The sequence below is a fragment of the Puma concolor genome, chromosome D4 (assembly GCF_028749965.1).
Source record: "Puma concolor isolate L17-30 chromosome D4, mPumCon1.1.hap2, whole genome shotgun sequence".
In the NCBI taxonomy this organism is placed as follows: domain Eukaryota; kingdom Metazoa; phylum Chordata; class Mammalia; order Carnivora; family Felidae; genus Puma; species Puma concolor.
Window position 1 is genome coordinate 42,891,954 of NC_141679.1, and position 17,769 is coordinate 42,909,722.

Below are 17,769 nucleotides of genomic sequence, written 5' to 3' on the forward strand. Positions count from 1 at the left end.
TTTGTATAAGAACATCCTCCAGCACCCCTGTCAGCTTCTCAAAAAACTTCTGGAGAAAAAAAAATTCTGGAGCAGAGCAGATCTACAATTTGCAAACTGCAAAAACTGCAGTTTTTAAACTTCCAGGAATTCTTAGAAAAGAGGTCAACCTACGAAATTATTTTCATCCCATGGGTGAACAGGATAGCGAACTATCAGTTTCCCTTTTTTTAGCACCTATGCGACAATGCCCATGACTTCTACACTTTGAATTCACTTTGTGAATTCTGAACTTTGAAGGACGGAGCATTATCAAATATAGTATCAAATACAAGACACACAAGAAATAATAGTGTCTCTGGCAAAGGTGTTAACTATACATTATTATAGACATTTAATTAATATTTGTTGATTGACAATGAGAATCCTAACAGAAAATTAGGATTGAGTCCTCCACTGTTGCCTAAGAGCTTTAAAACAAGCAGATTTCCAAAAGCCCTCATGTATGTGTGTATTTGTGTGTGCATGTGTTTGCATACACACAGATAAATGTTCTGGAAGACAGGCCCATCGGCTTTGTGTGGTCTCAAAAGATGCCCTCTCTGGGCTTACAAATTAGGAAAAAGTACCCTCTCTGAATGGATAAGTTAGAAAAAAGTTTTCCCAATTAAAAATAGACCTACCCTATGACCCAGCAATAGCACTGCTAGGAATTTATCCAAGGGACACAGGAGTACTGATGCATAGGGGCACTTGTACCCCAATGTTCATAGCAGCACTCTCAACAATAGCCAAATTAGGGAAAGAGCCTAAATGTCCATCAACTGATGAATGGATAAAGAAATTGTGGTTTATATACACAATGGAATACTACGTGGCAATGAGAAAAAATGAAATATGGCCTTTTGTAGCAACGTGGATGGAACTGGAGAGTGTGATGCTAAGTGAAATAAGCCATACAGAGAAAGACAGATACCATATGGTTTCACTCTTATGTGGATCCTGAGAAACTTAACAGGAACCCATGGGGGAGGGGAAGGAAAAAAAAAAAAAAGAGGTTAGAGTGGGAGAGAGCCAAAGCATAAGAGACTGTTGAGAACTGAGAACAAACTAAGGGTTGATGGGGGGTGGGAGGGAGGAGAGGGTGGGTGATGGGTACTGAGGAGGGCACCTTTTGGGATGAGCACTGGGTGTTGTATGGAAACCAATTTGACAATAAATTTCATATATAAATAAAAAAAAAAGAAAAGAAAAAAGTTTTCCCTTTGAGTATATGAATTAGATCTCTCTTTATAGTCCCAAAGAGTAGCTGGCACATTTCTGTGAAGAAATAGTACCCCAGCCTCTGCCTCTGGGCAGATGTATTCTAGAGCCAGAACGTACAGCACTGAAGTTTGCATATCACATAACCTTCAGTGCAAGTCCTCCTGGAAGAAAAAGGACACTAGTACAAACACCCTGTTCTAGGAGGATCAGTGCACCTTGATACATTTACTAGGTTTAATTATAGATCAGAGCTTAGTTAGATCCCTGCATCTTTTCAGAGGTCTAGAGAGTTGACTGGACTTGTCCAAGCAGAGCCCAAACCAGCTGACTTATATTCTTTAAGCTACACTGAATTCTAGCAAATTCATGTAAAAATTGATACTCCATATGAAGTGCCTAGTGGGATACCTGGCATACAGTAAATTTCAACAAATGTTAGTTTCCCAAAAACCTTTCCCTTTTTGAAAAGTCCGTCTTTTTGTAAACTGAATCATGATTTTATTTTATTTTATTTTGAATCATGATTTTAACTGAATAATCAACAGCACATATGAATGCATTATACTTTCAGAAATATATTACCTCGATAATTGAAAGGTTGAAATATTTAGGCACTTACAACACTGTTAGGTTGAAGAGCCCCTTGCTTATCAGTCAGTTATTGGATATTTTAAATAAGTAAGCATTTAAATACCCCAGTGGCATGCCACGTCCTATTTTGTTTTTACCTGTAACAATTACTCCTTAATTATCTATTGACAAGTCATATTGTTTCAGTATAAGGTTTTATGTTATCTTACAAGAGTCCCTTGTAAATGATTATTTTATATAGCTCTGTCTTTTTATTAAGTTTATTTACTTATTAAGTAATCCCTACACCTAATGTGGGACTTGAACCCATGATGCCAAGATCAAGCGTCACAAGCCAGGCAGCCAGCCAGGCACCTCTGTACAGCTCTGTCTTATTTTTTGCTTGATTTTAATCGCTTTTACCTCCACCTCAGTCTCTACCTTGAGCTCCACTGTGAAGGCAGAAATAAAATATTCCTGAATTGTGAAATAGAGAGAGCTTTATCTTCTGCATGTCAGTATTTATAAAGTATTATTAAGAGCACAGATTTGCATATTCCCTCCTCTGGAGGGACAGGCTGGTCTTTGTTGAATTCTATTCTGCCAGTGTCTCTCTAAATTTATTTAGTTACCTGACAGTATGATCAAGTTCATGTACTTACAATTAACACCAGTCTTTTGATTTTCTTCATTTAGGAAATAGAAAGGACGAAGATAGATGCTGAAAATGATCGGGAATGGCTGTTGTACATTCAGAAACTTCTTGAAGGACAGGTATTTCATTTTTCTGCTTCATGTATTAAAACTTCTCAAAAAATGGGGCGCCTGGGTGGCGCAGTCGGTTAAGCGTCCGACTTCAGCCAGGTCACGATCTCGCGGTCCGTGAGTTCGAGCCCCGCGTCGGGCTCTGGGCTGATGGCTCGGAGCCTGGAGCCTGTTTCCGATTCTGTGTCTCCCTCTCTCTCTCTGCCCCTCCCCCGTTCATGCTCTGTCTCTCTCTGTCTCAAAAATAAATAAACGTTAAAAAAAAAAAAAATTAAAAAAAAAAAAAAAAAAACTTCTCAAAAAAACATTTCAAGCCTTACATTTTTACTCGATGTCTAACTTTTTGCAAATAGTTACACATTATTTACTTCTGTTAGGTAAAGAAGTATTCCAATAGGTAGACAGGAAAGTTAACCCTCTATTTGTACTTTTGGACTTAACAAATGAAACAAATGCCTTGGGAAGAGCCAACATAGGTCTTAGCAAATGCATTAATTAAATTATTGAGTCAGCCTCTATGCTAGCTACACTGAAAAGGATCCGTTCTCTCAGCCCTCTTAGGAAAAGAGATTCTTTATTATGTGTCTTTAAAGTTAGTAGTTGATATGGACACCTGAGGAGTTCATGGGTTTCAGTGACCTTTTACTATGGACCTGTTTCCAGTCAATTCATGTTTTCCTCACAGCCAGACAGCTGTTTATTACTGTGTCTTCCCGCATTCTCTACAATATTTTCTACTGAGACCTCGAGCAGCTTGTTAGTGGGAAGTAAATATTGATTTGGCATCCTGTCAATGCAGGAAGAATGAAAAAATTTCCACCAGAGGCCCCTCAAACATTTTCCTATCGACATTTTCTGGGCCGAGTGGAAAGCTGCATAGAGGATGACAAGGCCAAGACGAGTTGAAATCCCTGAGGGGTCCATTGAGACGGCTGCTGTGACCTGTGTGATACTTTTTCTTTCCTTTCAAGTATTTTTTTAATACACATAGAGTCTGCTGGGATGTGCCCCTCTTGTAAGTGATCAAGGGCAGTTTATTGGCAGGTGAGAGCCCTGCTTTTCTAGTCATAGCCAGCTTTTGTTTTGACATCACCAACAGCATGTAATGTATTCGAAAAGTTTTTCATTAGAGTTCTTTTTGCTTAACCTAATTGTCTCTTTTAAAAATGAACCAAGGATAAAAAGAGCTAAAATGTGTTTTTCAAAATAGCAAAAAATATACACATCCATTACTGTCCTGTGATTTTTGGAAAGCCATTATAAATGTTTCTGTGTAAAGATTAAAAATAAAAGCAGTTTTAAACACATTTATTTTACATTTATATGAACAAACAACAGCATCTATACTTCTGGAAAAGTCAAGGATAAGTAAATAATACATGAACTACTCATATTCTTAGTGTCAGTCTTATATATTTTTGAAATGTTATCTGGAATCACTTCCATAGTAACAGAAGGTGATTGGCAATCTTTGCTTAAAATTCTTCAAGTGCAGACAATGTCTTCTACAGTGACAACTTGCTTTTGAGAAGAAAGGCCATTTCTTAATGAATGTTGCGTGCCCAGCACCCAGCCCAGTGGCCAGCACATCAAAGGAGTTCAGTAATGAGTGTGACAGGTTATATATTTAGGCTTGAAAAATGATAAAAAATAAACTCTTAAATGAATTTTTTAATGTTCAATTTGTAAACATGACTCTTTAATATGGAGCTTTCATCGTCAGTTATGGACATAAAAAAAATAGATCCACATGCGTAAATCTTTATTAATTTTTTCTAAAGCTGTATTGACACCAGACCTGCTTTTTTGACTCACCTTTGTAGATGTACATGCACACATTCTACATTATCTGGATGTATACTTATGCCGCTTAGTCGGTGCAAAAAAAATCCTGTGGAAAATGGCATTAGACCGCTTAATACTGCAGTTTGATGTAGTGCCTTTTTGTGCCACTGAGCCTGGACTCTGGAATATAATTGCCTGGCAGTATTGATTTAATTGCCCAGGTTTATTTGTGGACTCCTAATTATTGACTGGAGGTAAATTTAATGGAGCAGCCTTTATGAACACTGGGAAAGCGCCTCTGTTGCCGTTATACATAATGAACTGCATCATGTGCCTTTAGATCATTTTTCAAGCTAATTTTATTCCACTGTGACAGTATGAAAACATTTAAAAAGTCAAAGACTTTTTATTTTTATTACTGACATAGGTGGTTTTGCTGATGTCTTTGAATTTTGTGAGAAAAAAATAGTGACTTGATTGGTTGCACTTGAATGTCACTTCATAATTACACCCAAGAGAAAAATCTATAAAATAGAAAACATCTTTTTTTTTAGCCTACTTTTCTTCTCTCTCCGTTCCAGCAATTACATTTGTCCTGAATTTTAGAAAAGGTTTTCTTTGTCCGACAATTTTTTTAGAGGCTGTTATGCCTCTAAAAGTGTATGTATGTTCATTCCTACATTTGCTTAGTACAATATACAGTTCTGTGTGTCTGAGGTTATGTGATTGTCAAGCTGTGGAATAATTGAGCACATTTCCTTAAAAAAATAATTAATTTAATATTGATATTTGGTTATTAGAATATTTTGAAGATAAAATTATTGGAAAACTTCTCTTTTATGTCCTCTGTGTTGGGTGCTGTAAGGGAATTCTCGGATCAGAGGAGTCAGTCTGGCCCTGTGGTTTTACCTTTTGTTTAAGAATTAAGCCACAAAATGATTTTCTTTCAAAGAAAATTTTCTCTGCATTCATTTGGTGTAAATTTGCATTCATATAATGCTTGCCACAAAATAAAAAGCTGTTCCGCCATGTGGCAATATGGGACTATACAACAATATAATGCCTACTACTGCTGCTAGCCAGAAGTGCATGACAACTGAAAGGCCTGAAACCTTAACTTTTCTTTATTTAAGGCAGAGTGCAAATATATGGCCTCTTTGCTTCAAGTAGTCCTGGTGCAATTGGTAATTTTATGTGTAATCATATCTGCACCTAACTTTTGTTCCTACAGATTTCTAGCAATAAAAATTACACTAAAAAAATCTTTCTAATATCTACTGTTATTCTTACAGCATAGCTGCCATTTAATTTCTTTGAACATTTTTACTTGTACTAATTCATCTTTCTTACATTATTACATTTTTAAAAACTTGCAATCTATGGCAGAGAAAAGCAAACAAATTAATGATTATAATAGGATGGGAGAACCCTTCCAAATTAGTTCTTCTGTAGTTCAGAGGGTGGGAGAAAAAAAACAGAGATAGAAAAAGTAGGCTGAGACCAAACTATAAAAGCGGTGAGCAAGAAAGAGATATGATCAGAGTTGTGTTTTATAAAGATGCTTGAGATCAGCACATAGTAGGTCTGTAGGGAGAGAGACTGGGAGCAGGAAGATAGTTTAGGCAAAGGGCAATGAGGGTCTGCATGTGCCATTGCCATAAAAATGGAAAGAATGAGATAGATGTGACCCACATTATAGCGATTGAATCAATAGCGGTAATGAGATTAGATAGAGTCAGAAAGCAGAAACCATAGATGGGTGAGTTTAATACCCCCCATAAAGAGAAAGATGATGATACCTCTAAGAGTTTGAGACACCAAAAGGTGTAGATCAGATGTGGTAGGGAGGAGATGTCAGTACTGAATCCATAGAAAGTGTAGTAGATGCATTCCATTAACAATATTCAAGGATTCAAGTGTTTTCATTAATTCAGCTAGCCTTCTCTCTGGCTTTTCTCAGTGAAATTTAACCATTTGTGAACACATTTCAAACTCTTACAACTCAACAACTAAAAGTAAAGAAACTGATTTGAATAGACATTTCTATAAGAAGATAAACAGATAGCTAATAAGGGCATGAAAAGATGCTCAACATCATTAACCATCAGGGAAATGGAACCCAAAAACTGAGATGAGGTACTGCCTCACACCGAGCAGGTTGGCTATCACGAAAAAGACAGACAATACCAAGGGTTGGTGAAGATGTGGAGAAATTAGAACCCTTATACATTGCTGCTGAAAATGTAAAATGATGCCACTCCTGAGGAAAAGAGTCTTTCACTTCTTCAGAAAGTTAAAAATAGAGATTATATGACCCAGCAGTTTCATCCTCTAGGCATATACCCACAATAAATGAAAACACATGTCCATACAAAAACTTCTACATGAATGTTCACAACAGCATTATTCATAATACCTCCAAAGTGGAAGCAACCCAGAGGTACATCAGCTGATGAATGGATTAATTTGGCGTATGTATACATGGAATTCTGCCATAAAATGGAATGAAGTAGTAAATACATGCTACAACACAGCCCTATAACCCTTATGCTAAGTGAAAGAAGCCACACACAAAAGGTCACATATAGTCTAACTGCATTCATATGAAATGTCCAGAATGGCAAATCTATATAAAGACAGAAAGTAGAGTGGTGGTTACCATGGAGATCGGGGTGGGGGCAGGCAGACAGGGAGTGGCTGCTAATGGGTACAGAGTTTCTTTTGAGGGTGATGGAAATGTTCTAGAATGAGATAGTGGCGATGGTGGCACAGCCTTGTGAATATATCAAAAACCAACAAATTCTATACTTTAAAGTGGTGAATTTTATATTATGTGAACTATATATTAATTTAAAAAATGTTCTCTTTAATATCAAAAGAGGAAAAAATACATTTATTAAAAAAATATTTTTAATGTTTATTCATTTTTAATAGAGAGAGCACGCACAAGCAGGGTTGGGGCAGAGAGAGAGGGAGACACAGAATCTGAAGTAGGCTCCAGGCTCCGAGCCATCAACATGGACCCCAACGCAGGGCTTGAATCCAAGAACCACGGGATCATGACCTGAGCAGAAGTCAGACGCTTAACTGACTGAGCCACCCAGGTGCCCCCAGAAAAAAGAATACATTTAAAAATAAATTCCATAGGGGTTCCTACGTGGCTCAGTCAGTTAAACATCCAACTCTTGATTTCAGCTCAGGTCATGGTCTCACAGTTTGAGAGATCGAGCCCTGCGTCAGGCTTCATGCTGAACATGCAGCCTACTTAAGATTCTCTCCCTCTCCCTCTGACCCTTTCTAACTTGTTCTCTCTCTCTTCTCTCTCTCTCTCTCTAAAAAAAAAGTAAATTAAATAAATTTCTTATATCGCATATGCCATCTCCTCTACCATTAATTAGCAGAGATTGCCTTAAATGCATTTGAATTTGAACTTCTGTCTCCTGGTCATAATTATGAACAAATGAGATAAGTGATTTCCTTTCATTTGGCACATAAGGAGATGTCCCTCTGTTATGCTCTGACTGATACTTACCTTCTCACATATCCAAACTAGTAGTAGTCATTTATACTGTGCCTTCTAAGAGACAACTGTTTATTTGTTCTGCCCATTCTGATCCTCAAAATTATAAAATTGTAATAAAGGTCATTTAACTTTGCCTTTAGGCCTTAATAATACGTGAAACAGTACTTTTTACTTGGGACTTTAAAAGGTAACAGAGAGTTAGTGGAGATAACACTGAACCTATACTATGGAATCCTTTAAAAAAAAAAAAACATGTACATAGTGCCTCCTACATTATTGTTTCAGGTTTGGGAGTACAGAAGTGAGCAGAGGAGACAAAAATCACCTCCTTCATGGAGTTTACATTTCTGGGGGTGAAGGACAATAAAAGAGTTAAAATATATAAACTGTGAAATTTATTAAACAATTAAATTGAACAGAATTATGGGTATATATGTTAAAATATGTATACTTGTACAAAATAAATAATTACAGTTATAAATGCAATATGGTTCTTTACTAGGATTTGTATAAAAACCTTGAGCCGGGAATGACTAGAAAATGTGTCTTGATTTCATTTTGTTTTAGCCCTGTTCTTTATTATTTGCTAATCCTTTTCTGGATTTTATTCAGTCCATTTTAGTCCACTTTTTGGAGATCATTTTCTTGCATTGGGAGCATATAAAAAATTCTTTCTGCCTTCAGCTGTTGAGAATTTAAAGTACAGAATTTAATCAGTGGTTTTTCTTTAGCTTTAAATATCCCTGTTCCTATTAGATGCTTCAGATCTTGCAAATGCTGAAATTTAAAATGGCTCTTTCCCCAGTGCCCTCTCTGGAAAATATGCTTACCTTCTACAGAATCCTTGCAATATGTCAGTGAGAAGAGTTTTATAAATCTCCCTGGCTTTTGTAAATAGAGTAACTTCCAGGCTGAAGGTTAACTGAAAGTTTCTCCTTAGAACTCGGAACACATCTAGTCTGTTACTTTCTGTGTGGCACTTACAACACATGCAAGCACATGCAGGCACATTCACTCACCCCTGCTCACACACGTAAACCCACTCCCTCAGCCACCCACACAGCTTTCTTACATCTAGCGAAATAGCAAGAGTTCAAATTTCTCCATTCAGAGCCTTCCTGGGATTTTTTTTTAATTTAACAATGTTAAGCCTTCTTTCATGTTTCCAGTAAAAGCAGGTACACTACATGAAATGAAATACATTTATTTTCAATAGGACTCAAGCTAGATTAAAGTCAATTTGTGTTTTAAAAGTGGTATCTTCTTGGTGGTAGTTTTCAAACCAAAAACAAGAATGAAAATGGTTAAAATGTTCATCTTGTTCTTTAGATTTTTGTTAAAAGCACATTCCAGTTAGTGCTCATGCTGTTAAGTTATCTATGTTTTATAGTCATGGATGTTAGGCTTGGTTATTTTTCTAATATAGCTCTCAAAGGTCTGCAACCATCATTCATGCCTTACCTTTATACAGAAACACTTAAATGAAACCACAACCTGCGAGTGTGAGTGATAAACTTGGGATTGTGTCAGTGGCATACCAGCTCCTAGAGGCAAACATCTGTAGGTGTTTACATGTGAGATAAGCTGGAAATCTGTGTGAAATCAGGGGAAATCGCTCCCTAATAGAAGTCACCTTTTGCATCAGGGACAGCCCAAATGATTAGGAAGACCCACTTTAAGACCACACCACACACCAAGCAAAGCTCAGTTGTTCCGGTGTCCTAGTTAAATTTCCATACCAAGTTGGGGCGCCTGGGTGGCGCAGTCGGTTAAGCGTCCGACTTCAGCCAGGTCACGATCTCGCGGTCCGTGAGTTCGAGCCCCGCGTCGGGCTCTGGGCTGACCGCTCAGAGCCTGGAGCCTGTTTCAGATTCTGTGTCTCCCTCTCTCTCTGCCCCTCCCCCGTTCATGCTCTGTCTCTCTCTGTCCCAAAAATAAATAAACGTTGAAAAAAAAAATTTTTTAAATTTCCATACCAAGTTATCTCACACAGTATCAACTCTTCACCTGTCTCATCTTCTCCGTGATGTTGAAGCGTTCAAGCCTGTGGGACTCTGTATTGACATACCCAGGAGTATCCCTTCTCCTTTGTTATGCAAGAGAAAGAAAGAAATCATGCAGTCTTTCTGGACTTCATAGTCCCTGGCATATGCCATCGGAGATGAAACCCGAGGCAGCATAATTGTCGGGTTTGTTGTTTCAGATACATTTGATGGGGCAAGTGAGAAAGTATGGCTGCTGTTGTCCAGTCAGCTTGCTGCCACTTCAGTCCAACTCCAAAATCCTATCCATGAAAGAATAGTGGTGCTTTCTGTGTCTGAAGGAGTTCCCTCTAGAATGCATGTAGAGAGATTTTAATGTACTCTAAACACCCTGTGTGAGATAACCTTGCATTTCATCTAGACTCTGGTCTCCTGGTCTTCTTAATGTTTTTAAAGCGTTTTGCTGTTAAAACAAATAAAAAACAGGGCAAACAAGCAGACCATGTGAATTTTTAAAGCATTTTCCAAGGCATTTTGTATTTTAAAGACAGTCTTAACTGCACCCAATCTATAGCTCTCTGTTGAGAATTGACGTTCATTTGATACTATAAGCTTTTGAAGAACTCTGTGAATCACAGTAGACTAAATTATGTCCCATCAGTCTTCAGGTTAACTGTAATTTATAAGATTTTTTAAATGTTTGTTTATTTATTTTGAGGTGGGGGGCAGAGAGAGAGTGAGAGAGAGAACACGAAGCGACAGAGCCTAATACGGGGTTCCATCCCCATGTAGGGTTCGATCCCACAAACCATGAGATCATGACCTGAGCCAAAATTAAGAGTTCGAGGCTCAACTCACTGAGCCCCTGTAATTTGTAAGATTTAAGAATTAACAGTAATCTGTAAATGATAAAAGTGATTATTCTCAGTTAGCTAAAATAGCCAGTGAACTTAAAAATCCCATTCTTAACCACTTTCAGAAAACAAGAATTTTCATTAATTCATCCTAGACTAAGCAGAGGTTTTTATCTGTATAGGCTATGAAAGAAGTTTGCCAAATAAAGAATAGTGCACACTTGGCAAGAGAAGCTATTTTTGAAACCAATACTGCTGGTCCACTCGTTATTTGAAGATGTATTGAGTCTACTCCATGAATAAGGAACAATTTATAAAGTAGGAGGGACACGTGCTTAAAATTTTTTGGTTAACAGTTACTTTGAGTTATAGTGTTCATTTGTAAAAAATAAGTCATATTCATTTGAAAACAGTAAGTATATTTTATGAAATGTTTTCTAATCTGACTTTTCCTTAGTCGTCTTCTAGGTTTGTTTCAATTACTAACAATTATATTATAAAATTACATTAATTTTATATTTTATAAAATTACAGTTGATCCTTTCGAAAGGCCTCTTTGAGAGTCGGACTTACAGTTCCCAGGGAACAACAAGTCATAAAAAGCAAATAGAGTGAGCACTGTGTTTGGAGAAAGAAATTCAGAGTTGGTTTATGAAAAAGGAAATAGAAAGGTTGAATTAAAATAAACATCTCCAACTAGTAAGATATATGAATTTTAATTTAATATTATATAAAGACAGATAATAATATCCTTCTGACCTATTTGCAGAGAAATAGAAGAACCTCTAAGGGCAGATAGATATGCACATACCGTGCATCATGATTAAAAGATTGATCACTTTTTGAAATCTGTATGTGTTAGCCTCTATACAAAGCTTAAAAGAAGCTTACAATCCAATAAAACAGGATTGACAAACAGTTGTGTTTAACTGTGGGGCTTTTTGTTTTATTGGGAGCCAGAGGAAGAGAATAAAGTGAGTTGTCAGTAGTAAATTAGTAAATGGACCTCGGAGGCTTCCTGGAAGAGAAATTCTTTGAGCTAGATTTTTTTAAAAGGAAGTGAAATTTCCAAGTACATGACATGTTGAAAACTGTTCAGATCACAAGATAAAAAGGTTTATGTTTAACTTGAAAGTGTAATATGCAAATAAGATGATGAATGTCAGTACATTGTGGCCTGGTGAAAGTACTGTGACATTATTACATAGGAAATTACAGAACCAGCATGTTTCCCAAAGTGTGTTCCATGGATTGCTAGTTCCTCATGATAAACAGACCATGAGAAGAGCATGGACAAATGAATTTAGAAACAGAGTATTACATTGCTTGGAGACTCACAGTGTCTGTTAATATCTTAAAGCTTCTAAGAGATCCTGAAATAGAGGAACTTTTTAAGGTTTGGTTTGTTTCCCAAACTTATTTGGTCAGAGGACCCTTTTTTCCCTTGAACAGCTTGAGGAAATTACATTTTATTTCCACCAGAAAACATCTTGTTTATCTGCCTTTTTGATGGGGATGCATATGGTACTGATAGCCATGGCCAACATAAAGAAGGTTGCCTGATAGTTTTGTTATTATTTTGTATGTGCATTCCTTTAACATCTAATATTAATGCCCTGAGAATTTAAATTATCTAATTTATAAGACTGGAAGTTTTGCCAAATATGACTCTTTTCTGCATCCCAGAAGGGCAATCTGTCAAAGTAATGATTTGCTGTTAGTATCCTTACCTTGCAGAAGGGAGTCTAACATTCTTCCTTACTTCTAAGATGCATTTTCCCCACATTTTCATATTTCTGACATTGCAATGCAAACACAGTGTTATATATTTAATGGGGTAGTAGGGTTTTTTTCTTTCCCAGAAAAAAGCTGTTTTTAATTCAATGCATGTATCTTCTATTCAAGTCTGTCTTCAGAACTAAAGAAATGTGATATTTTGGTATCTTGTGGTTTCTTCAGTAAGTTTCATGGAAGACCGTGTGTGAAGCTCCTGGCATTGACTTAGAAAAGGCAGTTTGTTACAAAGATGAGAAAGAAGTTAAACTAGAACCTTTTTGTTAGAAACTTGGGATCTGAGGCAATCCTATGGACCAGTTTTGGTCTTCGCTTCTCATTCGTGGCCTGCATAATCTGTTTGTCTGGCCTGTTGTTTCACTGCCACTGGCCAACCTTTTCTGTTTACTCCCAGTTCAAATTCGAAAAGGCCGTTCTGGTTGGTTGAGCGAATTATAATCACCCTAGCTGAGCACAGCCGAGCACCTCCTATAGTGGTCTTTGGTCAGGTGCTGATGATGGATGCTGCCTGTGGTCATCCTGGCACAAAAAAAGGGCCTGATGGTACTTCCCTTGTGGGGAAGGGGACTGGGCATGGGAAGCATCCCCGTCAACATATTCAAGGAAACAAAAGTGGTCTTTTGCTGGTTAATCAAAAGGGCAACTCCAAGAAATGGCTAACGAATGTCTTAATTATTATAAACCTCTTCTGTGAGACCAGACAGCTGGGAAGGAGACAAAAGGAAGTTGGTGGAGGTGTGGGGGTAATTGGAGACCCTTTTCCCTTTTCTTCTACTTACAGCCCAGACATGTATCCTACGACTCAGACTTCTACAGGAAACCCAGGGAAGCAGAGGGAACAATGAAACTTTACCAGAAAAGTTATATAAATTATGAAATTTAAAAATGTACTCTACATTTCATAAACTCAGCAGTTTGCAACATGTGTATTACACTTTGATGTGCCAAACAAACTTTTCTATAACATCTTAATCAATGGGTATACTTTTGCCATTTTTTTTCGCTTGAAATTTTACCCTACAACTCTTGAGGTGTTGGGCTCTCACACAGACAAGTGTATTGATAGTTCTCTCTCATTCTTTTATGAGTGATGAGCATACAGTACTCCTTCGGTGGGCCTGTGGGCCCTGGAGATGACTGTAACCTGCTATTGATCAGCTGATTGAAGATAAATGGCTCAGCTGCTTGTATTGCAGATTACATCATTAACATGGTCAGTAAACCATGAATTGTTCAATAAGGCGTTTATCTTTTTTCATTTTACTTCTGCTCTTTTATCATTTTTATTATAAAAGACAAAATTACCCACACTAACCAGGAAGATCAGTTGAAAAGAGACCCAGAAGGGTGCCATTATGGGTGCAAAGTTGCAGATAGCTGAGTTCTAATGGTTTAATGATATTTAGTGTATGTTTTTGAGCTGAAGAAAATATAGAGTTTTGATCATCTTTTTTTTTGTGTGTTTCTCTTACAGCTTCCTTTTGCCTCATATTTGCTAGAAGCAGTACTGGAGAAAATAAATGAAAGAAAGAAACTAGTTGAAGGATATTTCACAATTATGAAAGATATTAGATGATATTATGATGAAGAACTTTTTTTCAAATGTGAAAACTTTTTGTGTGGTGGGACTGGAGAAATGCATTGCAATCCTGATACAGTATCTGCTCCAACTATCAATAGTCAGGTTCAATACCAAAATAAGAAGTCTCTGAAACTAATTAATTGCTGAACAAGTGAAACTAATTAAGTACACAGCCATTTTAAAGGAAATAGTGTAGCATTTGATTGTTGAATACAAATATTGCCACAAATCAATGCAAACTTAAAAATGATTTTCCTTCCAGTGCAGTAGAAGAAATTAGAACAAGCTTGGACACACAAATTGGCCTGAATATAAGAAGACAAAGGTGTAAACTGAGGACTTAACGTTTTAAGTTTTGTAAGAAACTAGACCATTTACATAAAACCAGTATAAAAGGCCTTAAATCATCCAATGAAGAGCAATTTGTTTTATTGGCAAATATAAAACGAAGCATCATATCTTAAGGATGAGAATTTAATGAAATAAATTGTGTGGTCCAATTATATCTGTTCTCAATATACTGGATTATGTAGGAGACACTGTATTTTCCTAGAACTACTTGGCAAAAATAAAAACATTTTCTCCTTTTCTCCCTTTCTTTTTTTAAATCACAAGACTTTGTGTGGCCATCTAAATTAGCAAGGGACCACAAGCCCAGTGTATAAAATTAGGCTAGATCCAGCATAACTCCTACTGTGGTCAACTAATTAAGTTCAAATTCCTAATGATGATATCATCTTTATTTAGATTTCCAAATACTCTTTTTTTTTTTTTAATTTTTTTTTCAACGTTTTTTATTTATTTTTGGGACAGAGAGAGACAGAGCATGAACGGGGGAGGGGCAGAGAGAGAGGGAGACACAGAATCGGAAACAGGCTCCAGGCTCTGAGCCATCAGCCCAGAGCCCAACGCGGGGCTCGAACTCACGGACCGCGAGATCGTGACCTGGCTGAAGTCGGACGCTTAACCGACTGCGCCACCCAGGCGCCCCATAGATTTCCAAATACTCTTAACCCCATTTCACCTTTTCGCTATATTCCTGCCACACATGACCTTTCTGTTTCCTCTAATTCACCAAACTTCTGCCTGCCTCCAGCCTTTACTCTTTTTCTTTTCTAGAATAGTCTGTATGTTTTTCTCATGACTGGCTCCTTCTCATCATTCAGGATCACCTTATCTGCTCCCTCAGGGACACATTCCCTGGCCATCTTACTACTTAATTTCCTTTATCACAGAAAATTGGCTATTTTACCTGTTCACTTATATGTCTTCATGTTATTTTCTCCTCCCCTTTCCCTTTAGAATACAGGTCCCCTGAGGTTAAGGCAGCGGTTGGCAAATTATGGCCCACAAGCCAAATCTGGACTGCCGCCTGTTTTTGTGCGGCCCACAAGCTAAGAATAATTTTTACATTACCAAATGGTTTAAAACAAAAAGAGAATATGTTTTATAGCATGTGAAGTTTATATGAAATTCAAATTTTAGTGTCCATCAATAAAGTTTTATTGGAACACAGTGATGGTCATTTATTTATGTATTGTTCATGGCTGCTTTCAAACTACAGTAGTGCAAGTGAGTATGCAGCCCAGACCATATGTGATGCTGTGGTCACTTTGCACTACTTAGCACACTACAAATCACAATGACACAATCTAGGAAAATACAGTTACAACTTGACAGCATTTCAGATGCCACAATACTACTCTACTGCACTTTTTAAGAAAAATATATACCCATCATGTCAAAACAAGAAAAGAAGAGAAAAATGGCTGTCAGCGTGACATTTTTTACGACATAGCAGAGTATGGATTATCTTGCTATTGAATTAGATGGCAAAACATTGTGATTATTATACAGTGACAGTATACCTATGCTGAAAGAATGCACTGTATATGGACATTACTGAACTAAGTACTCATAACAGAATTTCCAACTCACAAGAAAACAATGGTAAGAAAATAAACTACAAGATTTTTAATATAATATCTGATCACAGAAGAATTTTGTTACAAAGATAAAATGTGACTGAATTTCTATGCAGGCCTGAGGTCTTCCAGGAAGAAGGCAAGAGGAGTCAGACAGCAATGTTACCACAGAAGGAGAGGGACAAAGAAATTTGACGATGCTACCCCAATAACTTTAAGTATAGAGGAAAGGGGCCATCAACTAAAGACTGTAGGTGATCCCCAGACACTGGAAAAGTCAAGGAAATGGATTGTCCACCACAGAGACTCCAGGAAAAAAAACAGAAAACAAAAAAACAGCATTTGTTAACATCTTGACTTTAGCCTAATAAAACTGATTTTGCACATCCCCAGCTATTAGAATAAATTTTGCTTTTTTAAGCCATTAAGTTTGTGATAATTTGTAACTACAGCAATAGAAAATGAATACAGTTTTCTAAAATTCTGTTTAGAATTGTTTTATCTGTTTATGAGGGATATTGGGCAGAAGATACAAAATCAAGGCTGGTTCCATATTCAAACATCAATCAATGTAAGACACCATGTAAACAGGCTAAAGAGAAATATCACATGATTGTAAAATTTTACAAAAACATATGAAAAACTTCAATACCCCTGCACGAGAAAAGAAGAAACTCAAAACTAAGAACTTCCTCAATTTGATGGGATTGCAAAATGCCTATGGCTAACATTATACTTAATGATGGAAGATTGAACACTTTCCCCTAAGATCAGGAACAAGGCAAGGATGTCTACTCTCACCACTGTTATTCAACAAAATATTGAAAATCCTGGCCAGCATGGTAAGGCAAGAAAAGGGAATAAAAGGCCTACAGATTGGAAAGGAAGAAGTAAATCTATCTCTTACATAAATAATTCCATACACGAATAAATGAACCTCAGAATTAATAAGTGACTTCTCAAGATACAAGATCAACATAGAAAAATTAATTGTATTTCTATATACTAGTGAACTAGTAATACATGTGTGGAAACCACAATTTAAAAGACAATTCACAATTCCCCAAAAGAAGAAAAAAGAAATACTGAGGTATAAATCTAACAAAGCATGTCTAAGACTTGTATACTGAAAACTACCAACACTGATGAAAGAAGATTAAATAAATGGGGAGACATGCTGAGAGCATGAATTGGGATACTCAATATAGCAAAGATGCCAGTTGTCTCCAAATTGATATACGGGTTTAATACAATTCCCACAAACATCACAGCAAGATATTTTGAAAATAGAGACAAGAGTCTTCTAAAAAATTGTATGGAAAGGCAAAGGAAGAAGAGTAGCTACAAAGATTTAAGGAAAAATAAAGTGGGGGAAATCACTCTACCCAATTCTAAGATGTATTTTATAGCTACATTAAAAGTGTGGTATTGGCAGAGGAACAGACACCTTTTACCACCTGACCCTAATTAAAGCACTTTCAGCATATTTTTTAAAGCTTATTTATTAATTTTGAGAAGGGATGGGAGAGGGGCAGAGAGAAAGCATCCCAAACAGGCTCCGCCCTGTCAGCATGCAACGCGATGAGGGGCTTGAACTCATGAACCACAGGATTATGACCTAAGCTGAAGTCGAAATCAGACGCTTAACCAACTGAGCCATCCAGGAGCCCCTCAGCATATTTTGGGATGAGATTTAGTTAAGATAAAAAAAAATTTTTTAATGTAAGTGAAGTTTACATTTTCC

General features: G+C 36.9%; 1 protein-coding gene and 1 long non-coding RNA gene across 3 annotated transcripts in view; both read left to right on the forward strand.

The window, feature by feature from the left end:
• The window catches only part of CNTLN (centlein), a 329,566-nt gene extending 314,877 nt beyond the window's left edge, over positions 1 to 14,689 (forward strand). For both annotated transcript variants that reach the window (XM_025934944.2, XM_086685371.1), the window contains exons 25-26: positions 2,512 to 2,589; positions 13,993 to 14,689. In XM_025934944.2, the coding sequence (XP_025790729.1) occupies positions 2,512 to 2,589; positions 13,993 to 14,094 (180 nt within the window). In that variant the 3' untranslated portion in view covers positions 14,095 to 14,689. The remainder of the gene's footprint in view (positions 1 to 2,511; positions 2,590 to 13,992) is intronic.
• A 409-nt stretch (positions 14,690 to 15,098) lies between these two features.
• Positions 15,099 to 17,511, forward strand: LOC147574828 (uncharacterized). The gene is made up of 2 exons (XR_015243563.1): positions 15,099 to 16,050; positions 16,142 to 17,511. It is a non-coding gene; the product is annotated as an uncharacterized LOC147574828 (long non-coding RNA).
• Positions 17,512 to 17,769: the final 258 nt, after the last annotated feature.